Raw genomic sequence first — 16099 nt, forward strand, 5'->3', positions numbered from 1 at the left:
AGTGTGATGATCAAAAAATAAAGGGAAAATAGACAAGGCCATTCTTCCTTGGAAAGTTGAGGAAAAAAACAAAATAATATACATTTCATGAACACATTTTATGTCACAAGATTAAAAGATTCCATCAACAAGTAAATCATTCAAAATCACAATTTTTGATTACTCCCAACTAACTATTTATTTATTTTATTTCATTTTAACTTGGTCATGCAATGCCTACAGGAACATCTACTGATCAAATTTTGAATGACACCACCAGGCATTGAGGAGGGTCACAATTTCGTGGTCCTGATTGGTCACACCTCTAAGCCCCAACCTTGGATCCTGCTCAGTGATTGGTTAAAGCATTTGGGAGGCTGTGCAAGGAAACTTTCTATTGGTCAAGCAAGACGTCAGTCAACCAGAGGCGGTCCGCCGTCATCCGACCGATCGGTCGGCTGATGTGGGACCAGTTTGCCGAAGACCAATCACAGTCCTTCATTTTGACGCGCACGAAAATGTGAGCTCATTGACTGCGCGGTGCTGTTGGGATGTCGTTCAAGATTCAACTAGTGTTTATCAATTTTTGAAAAAGAGAATAACAGGGAAACTATTTAATGAGTTTCCAAAATGTTACCACCTTTTATTGAAAAATTGGTAGCAAATGCATTACTATTCTATTATGTGTTTATATAAGAATATAAAGAATCTTTACTTCTTGATTAATTTTAAACAATTGTTGAATAAATCAGGATATTATTTTTCATGTATAGTAGCTGATATATTAGCCAGGAGATCATTTTCCACAAAAATATTTTTAACTGTAGTTATAATTATCTTCCAGCTATAAAAAACAAAAAACAAAACAATCTTTAGATTAATTAAAGATGTCAAGTTTTTATTCGGATCTAGATAACTGGATACTTAAAACAACTTTATTGCACAAGCTGGAAGTAAATACAACACAAAACACAATTTTAACAAAATAAAATTATCGACGTTATTCTGGAGAAATTCGGCTCAATATTTTGAAAGGCATCACACCAGCTTACGTCATGACGCAGGGGCGTGGCCCGGCAGCGTTCTTGAGCAGCCGCACACTTCCATTCAGCGCACTCAGACTAGCCTGCTATCCCGAGGCGTTAGGGAGCTCGCGCAGCGACTATGTCCAAAGAGATGGAAGGAAAGAGCGAGAAGATTCTGAACATGGACAGCAAGGTGCTGTGGTACCCGGACTCCAAGAGGAACACGCGGATGGACACTTTCAGGACGCAGATCAACGCGGACTACGGGCTTAATCTGGGTGAGTAGGACAGGATCGAAGCGAAGGTGGGAGGGACTCAGTCACTATGAGCTTAAAACACAGTTGGAGAGGATGCAAATTGGATTTTTATGTGCTGGATAGAGAAAGAATAAGCAAAACAAAATTGGAGCCTCTGTGACTGTGTTAGCATTAGCATCACTTCATCTCTAACCCAAAAACAGTGCTGCCAGCAGACCTGTTAATTGTTAATGAGCAATGATGCACATTTTATCATTTATAAACTTATTAACAAGATTGCACACCACTCCCGTTAGCAGCAATCAGCTGTTTACAGCTCTGCAGATCTGCAGGTGATCTGAGGCCTGTTATTTATTTTTTTACATTTGTGTTAGTGGATGCAGATAAACATGAATGTATTAGAATGTATTAGAATGTATTAGATCACTAAAATAAGAATACAATGGATGAAAAAACCCTGTCAATAAAAAATGACATATTAATTTATTTTAATAAATCTATTTTTTATCAGTTTGATCATCCGATTAGATCTTCTTTTACTTCTAGTATCCAATAAAGCTTCTAGAATCTGTCTGGTAAATTAGGATTGATTTAGTCACTTTTTTCCACCTCTCATATCTTCATTTGTGAAAACGTCCAGAAAAAGTGAAATTAGATTGGCGGTATTTGTTACAAATATTGATTTTGCGAAGTGTTAAAGTGTTTATATCATTGTTTGTATCGTCTACCTTTGGAATGATTGACGCTGTGCTCTCTAGCCAACTACAATCAGCTGTATCAGTGGTCGGTGGACAGCTATCCAGATTTCTGGGGAGAAGTTTGGCGTTTCTGTGGAATCATCAGCTCTAAAACATACGAGGAAGTAAGTAAAAAAAAATATATTTTCAAAAAAAAAATTTGTTTTTACAGTGATCAAGACTCAATGTCCTGATAGTTGTGTGATACTGGGCGCTCATAACTCATTAATTACGATTTAATTTAAAGCCAAATAGAAAAAAAAAAAAAAAAAACGTTATGTTTGTAATATAATATTTACCATTGTTGCTGCGTAGTTCCAGGATGCAGACACTTATCTGAAGTAATAAATGATGTGTCATAATATGTTAGGCACACCTTTTTTGGGACATAAGGACATTTTATTCCACTTAATTTGCCGGCACCATGTTCTCACCCACATAAATCCAATATTTGACTTTGTGTTGACTCTGCTGCCTCTGTGGCTAAGCATTCTGGGAAAGTAAAGGGTGTCTTGTTTCAACTGAAATCTCTGAAGGAAACTAGGAACAGTGTAGTTGCCATAAGAACTAAAAAACAAAATAAAAACATAAGTATAAATAACAAGTCTGAGTGACAGCCAGGTTCCATGAAGACATAAGGAGGAGTGCACTTTTTCTTGCAAAAAAGACTGAAATGGCCAAAAAAGTATTTCGTTTCTCAGTTGGTTTTGTCTGATTTACACTAAAAACATCCAGTCGGGTTAAAAACCTCTGAGTTTTGCCTCATAATAGAGGAAAAGAATCCTCACCAGAGTGGAGCTGCATTAACTGCTGTGTGTTTGCTAGGTGGTGGATGCAACTAAGAAGATCTCCGATGTTCCAGAGTGGTTTAAAGGAGCTCGACTTAACTACGCAGAGAACCTGCTTAAACACCCCGACCAGGACAAAGTGGCTCTCTATGCTGCACGTGAGTGCACCTCTGAATGTGTGAGCCTGCCGTCTGTGTGCAGACTTCACACACACACACCTACACACACTCACCCACACACACACACACACACACACAGATCGGCCAGGGGTAATGGAAGAGGCTGGCAGAAGACGGCAGATGTTTACGTCATCCGCCTTGTCGTTATTAAATTAAATGCTGCGCCCTGTTTAACCTTTGAATGACAAATACTAATGAAAAGCTCTCTCTGCGTGGACTTAGGAACACGCACAGCCTTCCACATGTTATTAAGAGAAGAAAAAGTGGTCATTATTCTGTAAAACGTCTTTATTCCTTTTGCAAAAAACATTTTCTTGGTTTATAAATGATTTGTGCTTCTTTGTTAACCAGGGGAAGGTGGAGAGGAGATTGTGAAGGTAACCTTTGGAGAACTGAGGCGAGACGTGGCTTTGTTTGCCGCCGCCATGAGAAAGATGGGAGTCCAGACCGGAGACAGGGTTGTAGGTAAGTCTTACATCAACTGCCCCTTTTTATCTAATAAAAGAACAACAAAAAAACAACAACAATGAAATGCAAACTATTTTCTTTATCATCCAAAACCATCCGGAGAGACAACATAGTGACTTGTTGAGAAGTTTGCCTCACGTATTTTTTGGCTTTTAAAGGAACATTGCAGGGCAGCTGAAAGACGTTGGGGGAAAAAAGGACAAATTCAAAATAAACTTTATGTACAATATGTATATTTTTTATTTAAATTATTTATTTTTGTGCAAATAAAGTTTGCTTTAATGTAAGAATGTTTAATACTTTCATCAGGACTTTTCTTAGTCTCATCACTAACCTTAATGCCCCCGCCTTACCAGCCCCTCATAAGGTGGGGGCATTAAGGCTGGACTGAGGCCTTGTGAAGCATGTGAGTAACTATGACGTTAAAGCTACAAGTGGACCTAACTGTTAAAGCAAGAGTCTGGATAAGTCTGTAAAACACCAGTGGGTTAGCAGCCCCCCAGCAAAAAGCCATTAAGTCATTATTGACAAACATTAAGAAATCATTAATACAAGTTTCTTTAAGTATTCCAAAAATAAAAGTGCCTTAAATTACGTATACATATTTTTTATGAATACATATTTTTGATTCATTCATTTGTAATGGCCTTCCACTCTGAGCTTCTCATTTGCCACCCTTCCAAAGTCTACTGCCCCCCCTGTATAAAATGTTCTAGTTCCTCCGCTGAAATATCATGGTAGAACAGAGATGAAGAGGTCTGATTGCTTCCTCACAGTAGGAGCTTTTTCTGAAAGGTATTTATTCATTTTGCAGTTAGTATTTCTACACGGTGGAATCGCTAAATATACTTTTCTTCAATGGTTCATTTGCGAGAAGGTTCAGATCCTCACCTTTACATTTACAACCTGCTGCTCAGCGGCTGCAGTTTGGCTGTAATGTAAATAATATTACTGGCACAACTCAGAAGCTGCAATGTAAGTTAAAGAACTGGTCTCTGTCACAATTCTGCTTCAGATGTAACCATCTAAACTGGATACCATAAACACAATGAGTTTCTTTAGCAGCACATTGATTAGCTCTACTATGATAACCCCACATTTACCATCAGTCTTTCTCCGGTTCTTGTGTTTTGTCTGAAATCTCACCATAAATTCAGCCCCAACAATCCCATGTTTCTCTCCAAATGATTCTTACTTTAGAATTTCATTTTCTGTTATGACATGTGTGTAACTTTCAGCCAAATCTTCCACATAACCACAAAACACTCTTTAAGTTTTCAAATTCAGCTGTTGAGGAGCGATCAGGTCCTCCCGATGTCTGCCTGTAGAGGAGCTGTACATTACGAGCAGCTGGAAGTAGAGCCCTGCTGCCTGCGAGACGCGTTCTTTAAGGAAATCTGGTTTTTCCTGCCTTCAGTGCAGCTTTTCCCTCTCTCTCAAGCTGCAGATCTCCAGAGCTTGTGTTTTTCCTCATTCTTAGATTCTTAGACTGATTGGCACATGCTTTGGTTTGTGAAAAGAATTGTTTTGTCAATGCCTTAGTCACAACTATGTATGAGCGGTCTGCGAGCAAAAAAGGGGCAAATAGGTACGGGGCATAGAGGCGGCCCGCATGAAATGACAAGGTACCAGATCGCTTGGTGAGCCCATTGAGGAAAAAATGTTCAAGCACCTTTTTCTTTGGGTTTGCTTCAAGCGACAGGTTGAACACTTATACAACACGTACGAGGGAAAACGGGTGTGCTGTATGAACAATTTTAATTTTTGTCAATGCCTTTAAATCCGGTGCAAGGGACCCGTTGGCGTGATAAACAGGCGCAGCCTGACTGTTAGAAATGAGGATATTAGTAAATCGTAGTGTAGTTTAAGTGAGCTTCCTAGTGTGACACCGTACGACCGCATCACCCATGCGTCATAAATGTGTTCAACCAACATTAGTTTTACAGATACTTTTCGATACACTTCCCCCATTGCGATAATGGTACGTTCCATTTTCATGACATCACTTGCTGTGGCCGTACGAGCCTCAAGGGAACTGAAATAAATCCCTCTGAACAGGTTCAAGTGACTAAAGCCTTTCAGAGAGTCCATCTTTTAGATGAGGGGTTAAAAATCAATCTGTTGTTACTTTAAAATGAATAATGATGAGGCCAGCACAATAAATTCGCAAATTTATCGTTATCGCAATATCAAGCTGTGCAATAAGCATATCGCAAAAGTCGATGAAAATTGCGATAAATGGTTACCTTAAATGTGCTAAAACAATCTTATGGCAGCTTGAAGTATTTAACGGATCAAATAAACCCCTTTATGCGTTTGAACAACGGGATGGAGCCCTTTTATGTTAGATGTTTGCCTCCTTTGTAGACGAGGATCATTTGGAGTGTAATTAAAGTTATGTGGACTTGTATTTAAATGAAAGTGTTGCAGTGAAATGGAAATGATGTATTTAGATGTTTTGCTATTTGTTCATGTAACACAAGGTTTTACGTCATCGCAATATTGATCACTAATATTGCAAATCGTGAGTTTTGATCATATCGTGCTGCCCCAATAACTATGTTGTTATTCTCAAAGAAATAGACTATGCAAATATAAAAAAGACTTGACGTTATTTGGCTGCTGGTTGGATTTTTCAAAGCAATGTGGCTTCTTTAAAAAAAACAAGTGAGATTTTTTTTTAAAATTTTCATCCATGTTTGAACTGAAACAGAAAATCTAAAACGAAATTGTCTTTTTTGTGGATGTAGGTTGATTTTTTTTTTTTTTTTAATTTACATTTAGGCCCTGCTGTTTCTCTGTAGTTCTGTCTCTTTCCAGAAATCTAGAATTGCCGTCAGTTCAGAGTTATTGAATGCAAGCAATGACTAAAGTGCGATATAGTTTGTGCGCCTTTCTAGTTGAAGGAAAAGATGGGTATAGGAGGAGTGAAGGGGAGGGGGTGCATTACCTAAATGACCTGAGCTCTGTGGGAGGCTCATTAGAAAGATGTGAAGCAGAGTGAGAATCACAGGGGAGTAAGGAGAAAGCTTCTTCATGTCTGTCCTCCTCCTCCTCCTCTCTTTTCATTACTTTTCTCAGATATCTGAGCACCGTGTGTGTGTGTGTGTGTGTGTGTGTGTGTGTGTGTGTGTGTGTGTGTGTGTGTGTGTTAAAGGCTGGAATGTCCTTGTTCCCAGATTGCAATGAAAATGTCTTCGATTTCTGTACTCTAGAAGATATAGAAGCACTTAGCTGATGAAGCTGAACGTTTTTTTGTGCCAGAACCACCATCCAGCCTGTGGCATGATGGGCCGTGGCGACCTCCATTAAAGTCCGTATTTTCCTCCTCATCCTCTCAACTCTTTTTATTATTTACTTTAAAAATTCCACAGTGACTTCAAATTAATTAGTAATTTCACAATTTATGACTTGAAATCAGATTTAATTAAATAGTCTATCCCTTTATCTATTTTTGTCAATTTACGCCAAAAACCATTTATGCTTGGTTGATTTGGGAATTACACTCACTAAAAGTTAAACTATTATTAATCTATTAATTCTAACATGACAAATAATCAATAGTTTTCTGGCTAAAAAAAACGCAACTAAATAAGAAGACAAAAAAATAATTCAGAGATTTGATGAAGGGGAATTGTAATTTTTAAGTAAAGATGGATATTCAAAAACAATTTCTTCATTTTTTTAAGCCAAACCTTTTATCTAGTAGGAGTTTTATTTTTTCTTTATATTTTATGTTGCTAAAACACCTTCTGGAAAACCCTCACCATAGAAAATATCAAACGGTACAACAAACATTTGCAGTGTTAATTTTGCACGCTGCGTTCATTAGTTTCACATCAGGATTTGATAGAATTGGAAATATTTTTGCTTCACTTTGATTTTATCATCTTATTTATGACTAATAATCTATAGGGCAATTTCCTTCGCAACAAATGGATGATAAATATATAGTAAACGGAGCTAACAGGTTTCCGCCAGGCCTCTCCCCTCACAAACAGCTGATGGTGACACACGATGGTGCAAAGTCTTCTAAGAAAGACGGCAGGCTGGCTTTATTCCTCCGTTTGTTTGACAAAAATACAAACCCCATAAATGTGCATGGAAGACGAAAAGAACAAAATTTCTGTGTCACGGTAAAACAAACCACAGCTGAGGTTCCTGTTTATTACAAATCCTGCAAAAGAAGTTTTTTATAAATAGTTAATTTTTTTTCTTCCTGTTCCTTGAAAGCTCCCATCCCTCAGTAATCTGCATCAGTAAAGATGCTGAGTAATTGCGACGTGGAGTCGGTGTTTTTACGACGCAGCCGGACGGTGATTCATCACGTCAGCCACGTAGGCAGTCAAACAAGTTGTTGTAGGAAGATGAAGATTCATGATGCAATTTCCATGGGTGCGGTGTGAGAGCGCCATTTATCATACGAGCTCGCAGAACCGGTGTGGCGGGCCGGCGATCCGTCTCCGAGCGCGTCATCATATCGCCTGGATGAGCTTCCCGGCTGCAGCTGGAGTCGGCATGGCAACCAGACGAGGCTGATTAGTCGGGATTCATTTAAACTGTTATTGCCTTTGACCAGTCCGATGATAAGATTGAACTACCGGCAATACATTTGTTTTATAGAGGGAGATTAGCTGCAGGTTATCAGAGAAACTGCACAGGTACAAGGTAGACAGGTAGCATCAGACCTCCTGCTTTTAAGAGGCATTGTTACCGCTGGTCATTCCTGCTTACATTTGAACTCGTGTTGACATTTCTGCTTTGTTCCATCTAGCTTTCATTAAACAGTCTCTACATGTCAGTCGCTACAATCCTTTTGCGAGCATAGGCCATAAATAGTACAGTTTACACAAGATCTTCTGATAACAAAATGTGTTCTCAATTGTTTTTTTTGTGGTACTCTTTCATGCGTTTCATATTTTTAATAAAACTGTTTTTAACTCCCAATATAGTCCTTAAAGTTTGATATTAGCTGCGAAGCTACTTTTGTAAAGCAAACAAACATATTGAATTCCTAACTTTCTTGTTTTTCTTTTTTTTCTCGTCTGTCTCGTCAGGCTACCTGCCTAACGGGATCCACGCCGTGGAGGCCATGCTGGCAGCAGCCAGCATCGGGGCCATTTGGAGCTCCACGTCTGTCGACTTTGGAGTCAATGTGAGGACAACTTTTTATCTTGTCTTTGTGTGTTTTTAAAAATGTTTTTTTTTTTTTTATTAAGTGGTTCTTTTCCCTCCGTGTTCTGTCATGAAGTCTGTTTCTCAAGTGAGTTTTAATGGAGCTCACTTATACCATGGTCTGGGTGAATACTCTATTCTCATTGGCTGCAGGGTTTCCATTAAAAAGTGATCATTTACACCTAAAAAGAAGTTCCAGTCAAATGGCCTGAATGTTCTCTATTAGTGCGCTGGCCTCAACACCAGTTGGTAACCGAAATCACAGAAACGTGGAATATAACTAATAGAACAGTAAGACAATAGAAAAGATCTGCCCTTCTCTATGCTGGACATGACAGGATCTCTATCAAATGTTGCCATCAACGGCAATGTAAATATTGTAAATATTTGTTGCCTGTCTTTCTTTCTTGTTTATATTGTTGCTTGACACAGAGTGAACACGTGTTTATGGATAATCCTAGTGTTAATCAATGAAATAAATTGATTTGTTTGTTGATGGAAATGTATCGATCAGAGTTCATGGTGGGTATTTCCTGCAATTAAAGCGATCCATGATACTACTTGTGGACTTTGTTTTTCTTTGTAACAAACTTTTGTATCATTATCTGAACAAAAAAAAAATGTTTTGTTCGATTTGTTGACGTTTATAACATTGATCACTTTCCTCTACAGGCGGTAGGCTTAGAAGGTGTTACCATGACAACGCATCACACAGCTTATCTATATAGTCTGTTTCTTGTGAAAAATTGTTTTAATATGAAAAAAAAAAACAATTTTAAAGTACCAATACTTGATGTAATATTTGCTTTTGTCGTAAGTGACCGTGGGATAAAAGCAGGATTATGCTCTTCAAGGTGTCCATGATCAGAAATGAAAGGACATCGCAGAAGCAAATGTCCTCCACTTTGCGTCCAACGGCTCGGACCTGTGCTTTGTCCATTCATCCTAATTATGGACACCTTGAAGGACTTTTATTCCTTTCATACGCTGCAAACTCTCGCCTGTTAAATCTAAAGTTTTCAGTTAAAACGTAGCATTTTGTTTTTTTTATAAATAGGTCTTTGTTTCATAAATTAGATTTTAACTGTTCCAGACTTCAATGTGTTTTTTCTCTTTTATTTTGTTCTCCATTTATTTTTTTATGTGATGACGCCCCCTCTGGTGAATCAGGAGAACTACTGCTTTCATTAAAAAAAGAGCTAGTGCTGCAAGATTCTTTTGTTTTTTTGCTTTGAAGCTGAATTTATTGTCTTACTACGTATAGCATCTAACCGTGTCCTGTTCCTTTTGTTTTTCTTTAGGGAGTTCTCGACAGATTTTCTCAAATCCAGCCCAAACTGATCTTTTCTGTTGCTGCTGTGGTTTACAACGGCAAAACTCACGACCACATGGAAAAGCTTGTAAACGTTGTGAAAGGTTGGCGCCAACATTTCTTACACTTTCCAGGTTTCCAAACTCCATCCTCAGATTCGACGCCTAAATGTCTGATTTGGTTAATGATTTGAGGAGTTGAAAGTTAAATGACTTCATGTGGAAAGAGCTGTTTAGTTTCATTTTTTTCTAATAAAAAATGTTTCAAACTATTAATATTGGAGGTTTTAGTAAGTTCGAAAACTAAATGAAAGCATTTATGATTGGCAAATATGTGTTAAGATGTAGTTAAAATAATCAAGAGTCCCTGTGAAACGATTTGTTATGGGAATTTTTAAAATATAAAACCATCAATTATGCCAAATGTGAAATGCTCGCTGGGCCTTTATCTCAATAATGATGACATGAAAACAGAAAAACATCAGCCCCTGTCTTCTTCTCACACTCCAAGGTCTTCCAGACTTGAAGAAAGTAGTTGTAATTCCCTATGTTCGCTCCAAACAGGAGACTGACCTCTCCAAGATCCCAAACAGGTGGGCGTCTCTCATCTGCTGCCCTTTATCCTAAAAAAACCGGAAACCCCTGATGGATGTTCTCCTGTGGCTTCTGTGCCGTTGCAGTGAATTCATTGATGATTTCCTGGCGTCTGGGCGTGGCGAGGGCGACCCGTTTCCTCAGCTGGAGTTTGAGCAGCTTCCGTTCAGCCATCCGCTGTTCATCATGTACTCATCTGGAACCACTGGAGCTCCTAAATGCATGGTCCACTCAGCTGGGGTAAGAAGCGCCAACCTTGAGCCAAATTTCCCTGGACCGTTTCTTTAAAAAAAAAAAGTCAAAACAGTTTCCTTTAGCAGTCTCTGCCCGGCTCATGGTCCTATTTGTCCTCATAAAACATTTGACATAACTGCTTGGTATTGTTGTTGCCGCTGTGACCCAGCTTTTTTTAGCGTGAGACGCAGCTGCGTTGCATTCAGAAATTGGCATCCCAAAGTCACATCTGTGGCTGAACTCCCCTGGGCTGACCCACATGTGCAGCACAATGTTCATTACACACCACTGCCCCTAAGAGAAGTCAGCCTTGTAAGAAGGAGCTGATGCTGTCCACCCAAAGGTCTGAAGGAAAAGAAAAGAGAGGAAGAGGAGAGACAAAAGCCGGTTATGTGTGTGTGTGTGTGTGTGTGTGTATATTTTTGGGGAAAACCATACAACCTTCCCACGGGGAAGGGGATTCAGTTTCCAGGATAAAAAACATGTCCACAGATTTATTTGCTATTGGCATTAATCTCCCCTAACAATGGAAGCCTGTAGATCTTTACTGTCCCACTTTTTTAACGTCAAAACAGTGACTGCAGATCCTTGAAGCTTTATTTGTTTTATTAGTCACTTTTGCTTAGCTCATTGTCTCTGAAAAAAGAGTTTAAAGTTCTTGAAATGTTATGTTTATGGAGGTTCTGCTCCGATCATCTTTTGATCTGTTGTAAAAGCGTCTCCCATTGGTCTTTTAATGATGATTATGGCGTTTTTTGCCAAAAAAAACAAACTTTTCTGGAATGTAGTTTCTGTAGTAGATCATTAGAAATTTACCTCTGAGTTGGTTGTGGGTAGGAGCGCTGGTACAGAGCAACCCCGCCCCACTTCCTGTCTATCCAGCTGTACAGTTTTGATCCAGATGCCAGCTCAGACGAGGAAAATGAATCTAGGTGTCTACATGAATCAGAACAGAAGGAGCTAGTGGCCCGCCCAGCATATTGTTGACATCATAAATACGATCTTCTTCAAACTGCATTTTCCTCTGACGACGGCAAAACGCCACAAAAACACGCTAACAACACAACAGACTGGATCACATGCCCTTATAGCTTGAATTTATTGTCGCCTTTTATAAAACCAAACGTGATTGGAATCATTTTTGCTCTATGACAATCTAGCATTTTAAAAATAGCCTCTGCCTTATATTTAAACTTGTACGATACAAATACTTTTGCATTTTTAGTGGCAGCTTTTTGGCATTCCAGACGTTTGATATGTGTGGCCATATTTATCTTGTTTTTGCTAAGAAAATAACATGTATTAGGTGCCTAAAAACTTAATGCATTATGCCATTATTTAGAAAAAAAAGAATATTTTTTTACCGTGTCATCTGCAATGTTTTTGTTCAGCATTAAACTTTGCGCTAAAACTTCTAAGAGGAACCAGAGAAGTGTTGTTGTTTTTAATTCACAGGCTTATACCATCTCTGTTATTATTCATATTGTGACTTAACCTATCATCGAATTAACTTAAGACCAAGTAAAGATGGATGCACATATATTCTTTTAGTGAGCCTCTTAATTGAATAACCAACTTTGGAAATGGCAGATCAAAAAAAAAGTTGGCAGAATTTGTTCTTAGACTCAGTCATCATCTCATAAAAGTGACAGGATGTATCTGTTAAGCATCGCAGCTGTCAGAAAGATCTACTCTTTGCTGCTAAATGCTCTGGGAGTGAGTTTCAACTCATGCAACAGGGGGTTGTGTTGAGTAAATCCACTTAAAATAAACTTGTAATGCGATATATTCAGCCTTAACCCTTGTGCTGTTAGATGTCCCCACCCTTACATTGACGTGTTCTCCCTACCATGACAAAGGTGGATAAAGGTGGAAAGATTTCATGTAATCCATGGAAACCAGTGAAGATCACAAATCATTGAAGAGGAAGGTTCAGCGCACTGTCTAGTGGGTCTAGATGACCCAACTCCCAATTTTAAAGTGCCTAGGATAGCACAAGGGTTACGGTGGTTTCTCAACTAAGTCTTCAGGTTGTCCAGTGATCTGGATGTTCCACCAAGTAAGGTCTGGCTTCTATTTTTGTCCTGTGTGTCTAAATGCACAGCTCCATTTCAAGACCATTTATTACAATATGATCTTGCTGATGAGCAGAGGTTTTATTACAATAACTATACTTTTGCTGGCATACTTCCCACCACAAGATGGCAGCAGACCTCCATCAGCAGATCCCTTCAGTGTTAGTGGCTCCAAATTGAGTAAATTAATGACATATTCATGAGAAAGGTCATCTCTGCAGGAGACGGGATGGTTAAAAAAAAAGGTCACATTTTTGAAAAAGTGGTGTTAAAAACTGGTTAATTCATTTAAAAACCCCTTTTTAATGCTTTTGTGGGAGTCTGTAGTCCTGTCTGACACCTTTTACCGTTCCTGTATTTAAAAAAAACAAAACAATAATGGTTTCTGTTTCTCATCCTCCTCATTTTTCTGCATTTAATTTCAACTTCTCTCTCTTTTTCCTCTACATTGTCTCCTGCTTTGTCACAATTCCCCCTTTTGTGTTACCTCCCTCTTTCCATGCTGCCAATAATTGGATGGTGACACTTTATTGAAAAAGCGTTTTGGTATTGTGACGAAGGCTGTCCCCTCTGCCTCTGCCAATTAGCCACAGTCCTGTTGTGCCTTTTGCTTTGTTTCGGCTCTGTTAACATGCTGTCAGTAGCAAAATGGCACACGGTCCTGCCAAAGTTTGCGCGAACACTCACACACACAGGTGGAACGGCTGTGACAAGGATGTACACATAAGCTGAGCCCTAAAACACAGTCGCGCACGCTCCAGCCTGTACTCTCCTCCAGCAGTAATGACCTACCCAGCTGTGATGGTTTGGAGACTTGGGGAGTATTTGCACTTTCCACAAATTGCCTGCTTTAAGAGGGGAAGTGGCGTGTAAAAGCTGAGTCGTTTCCGTGCAGCTCTTGGAGTGCAAAGGATAAACACTGTCCTTTAACATGACGAGCAGGCGCTGCCGCCCCGAATCAAACTCTCCGGCGCCGGCTTTGTGGTCACGAAATGCTGGGTTTGTGTCGTTCTACGAGGTCTTTTAGAAACCAGAACCAATGCTGCTCCTTGTCTCTTCAGGGCACCCTCATCCAGCACTTGAAGGAGCACATTCTCCATGGCAACATGACTGCTAGCGATGTCATCATTTACTACACTACGGTAGGTCAAAGGAGTTAACCTATAACGATAACCCTCTCAAAAGTCCTTTTTTTTTAATATATTGAAGCTTTCCATAGCTCTTTAAACCAACGTTCCCTCACATGTGTCTAAGAAACATTTTAAAAAACAGTAGTGGCGTTTGGTGCGTCCCTGTTTCCCCTGGCTAAAGTTACCACAAAAGGTTGTGCAAAACCTTCCTTTAAATCTTTTAAAGAGCCCCTTGAGATGTCGCTGCTCATCAGCTCTTCACCCGCCAGTGAAATGATGGAGAAACCACGTTGGCCCCACTTTGGTCTACAATGGCTTCCTTCAAAGCACTGATCCATGTTCAGAGCCGTTGTACTGCTGCTGCTGTTTGGACCCCCCCTTCAAGACAAATGCAGACCAGAAGGTGAAGTGGGTCTCTTGAGAGCAGAGGGCCACTTCTCCTTGATCAGGGTGTCGGCAACTCCTTGCAAGCGACCCTCTCCAGAGTAATTCCCACGTCTTCACTGGAATATTGCCGCTGCCGCTGCTGGGATTTGTTCTCTCACATCAGTCTTTCTCCTCTCTACTGCAGTAGATTTTGAACTGCAGGGAATTCTGGGAACTCCTCAGCATTTTCATCTTTTTCAACATCTCTGGAAGTAGTTCTGAAATGTAGTTTAGGTTGTTGCTGCATCCTTTTCCTTTATTTCTACAAGAACACTTTTACTTATTTCATTCAATATTGACTTAATATTTTTGTTTGTGTTTTTTTCTGATTTGGAAACTCTTAATTTTGCTCCGGCAAAGTTTGTAAATGTTTAATTTTTTACATATTAAATTAACGCTTTCCTCGTTTAAAATTTCAATAATTTGATGCAGACAAACGCCAGCATGACCGAAATATTTACCCAACTTTTATTATGAAAAAATCGTTTCTGATGCCAATGAGGCCAAATCAGTAGCTTTTTGCAAATAATGCAGCTCTATGCTAGTTGTTGAAGCAGCACTTCTTCCAGATAACAGATGGTTGTGTTGCTGTGTGTGTTTGTAGACTGGCTGGATGATGTGGAACTGGCTTGTGTCCGCTCTGGCGGTGGGCGCCTCCGTGGTTTTGTACGACGGTTCTCCGCTGATGCCCACTCCTAATGTTCTGTGGGACCTGACAGACAAGCTGGGGTGAGTTTAACACACGGATAGGAGACACTGAAGCACTAGGAGAAGCTAGTCACTCACTTGACGTGTTGAATAGAGTTTTAGATTATAATCCTTGTAATTGATCATATTTTAAATAAAGATATTTGGTATTTTTTACTACAGCAGTGAAAAATATGACTGCTTTATTCAATTTGAAAAGCATAAAGACGAGCTGTATTTAAAGTGAATACACATATTTAAAGAATATCTGAATCAGTATGAAACACTTTTTCTGTTATTTACAGTTTGTGACCTTTTTAATGTACAGTTTTAGGACTTTCTGGAGTTAAACAAACAGAAAAGCACATTTTGTTGTGTTTTTTGCTGCCAAACATTTTCTTTGGATAATTAGTAATAAAAATACTTGGGCACCTTATCTTGAATTTGCATATGCAAGGGTATATTTTCATTGTTGCAGCATCTCAGTAGCAGAGATGCAGAACAAAAATGAACATGGCATTTCAAGTCGGTTGAACTGCGTAACCATAGCAACAAAGTGGAGGTTAACGATTTAGAAAATACAGAACTGGAAGAATTTACGAGACCCTCTCTTTGCTTTTTAATTGTCATATTAATAACATAATAAATAGATTGAAAGAGTAGTAGATGGAGTTTTTCTTTGTTTTTTTTCAACAAATATTGAACTAAACTATGTTCCTAATTGAAGTGTTAAAACTGCGTAACCATAGCAACAAAGTTGAAGAGTTTAGTTAAAGCATTCATTTGTTTAATTGTCACTCAATCATCAGTTAGTGATAAATATATAAAGTGAATTTATTGAATTCTTTTTAGTTTTAGATTTGATTAAAACAATGTTCCTAATTGAAGCTTTTTTTTTTTTTTTTTTTCCTTTTTTGGGAAGCTTTCATATTTAGACGTCAAGATTACTTCAACAGCAGTTTTTTCTAAATTCCTGTCTCTCATATGGAAAGAGGAAGTTGGCTCCAAACACTCAACTGAGGAAGAAATCTTTA

General features: G+C 38.9%; 1 protein-coding gene across 1 annotated transcript in view; it reads left to right on the forward strand.

Annotated features, from left to right (window-relative positions):
* The first annotated feature begins 1071 nt into the window (after positions 1 to 1071).
* aacs (acetoacetyl-CoA synthetase) overlaps positions 1072 to 16099 on the forward strand; it is a 42079-nt gene continuing 27051 nt past the window's right edge. Inside the window, exons 1-10 of the mRNA XM_004072081.4 lie at positions 1072 to 1282; positions 2020 to 2123; positions 2824 to 2944; positions 3317 to 3430; positions 8491 to 8588; positions 9910 to 10024; positions 10431 to 10512; positions 10600 to 10753; positions 13884 to 13964; positions 14983 to 15107. Of these exons, the coding sequence (XP_004072129.1) occupies positions 1144 to 1282; positions 2020 to 2123; positions 2824 to 2944; positions 3317 to 3430; positions 8491 to 8588; positions 9910 to 10024; positions 10431 to 10512; positions 10600 to 10753; positions 13884 to 13964; positions 14983 to 15107 (1133 nt within the window). The 5' untranslated portion in view covers positions 1072 to 1143. The remainder of the gene's footprint in view (positions 1283 to 2019; positions 2124 to 2823; positions 2945 to 3316; positions 3431 to 8490; positions 8589 to 9909; positions 10025 to 10430; positions 10513 to 10599; positions 10754 to 13883; positions 13965 to 14982; positions 15108 to 16099) is intronic.

The sequence above is a fragment of the Oryzias latipes genome, chromosome 9, assembly GCF_002234675.1.
Source record: "Oryzias latipes chromosome 9, ASM223467v1".
NCBI classification, from domain to species: Eukaryota; Metazoa; Chordata; class Actinopteri; order Beloniformes; family Adrianichthyidae; genus Oryzias; species Oryzias latipes.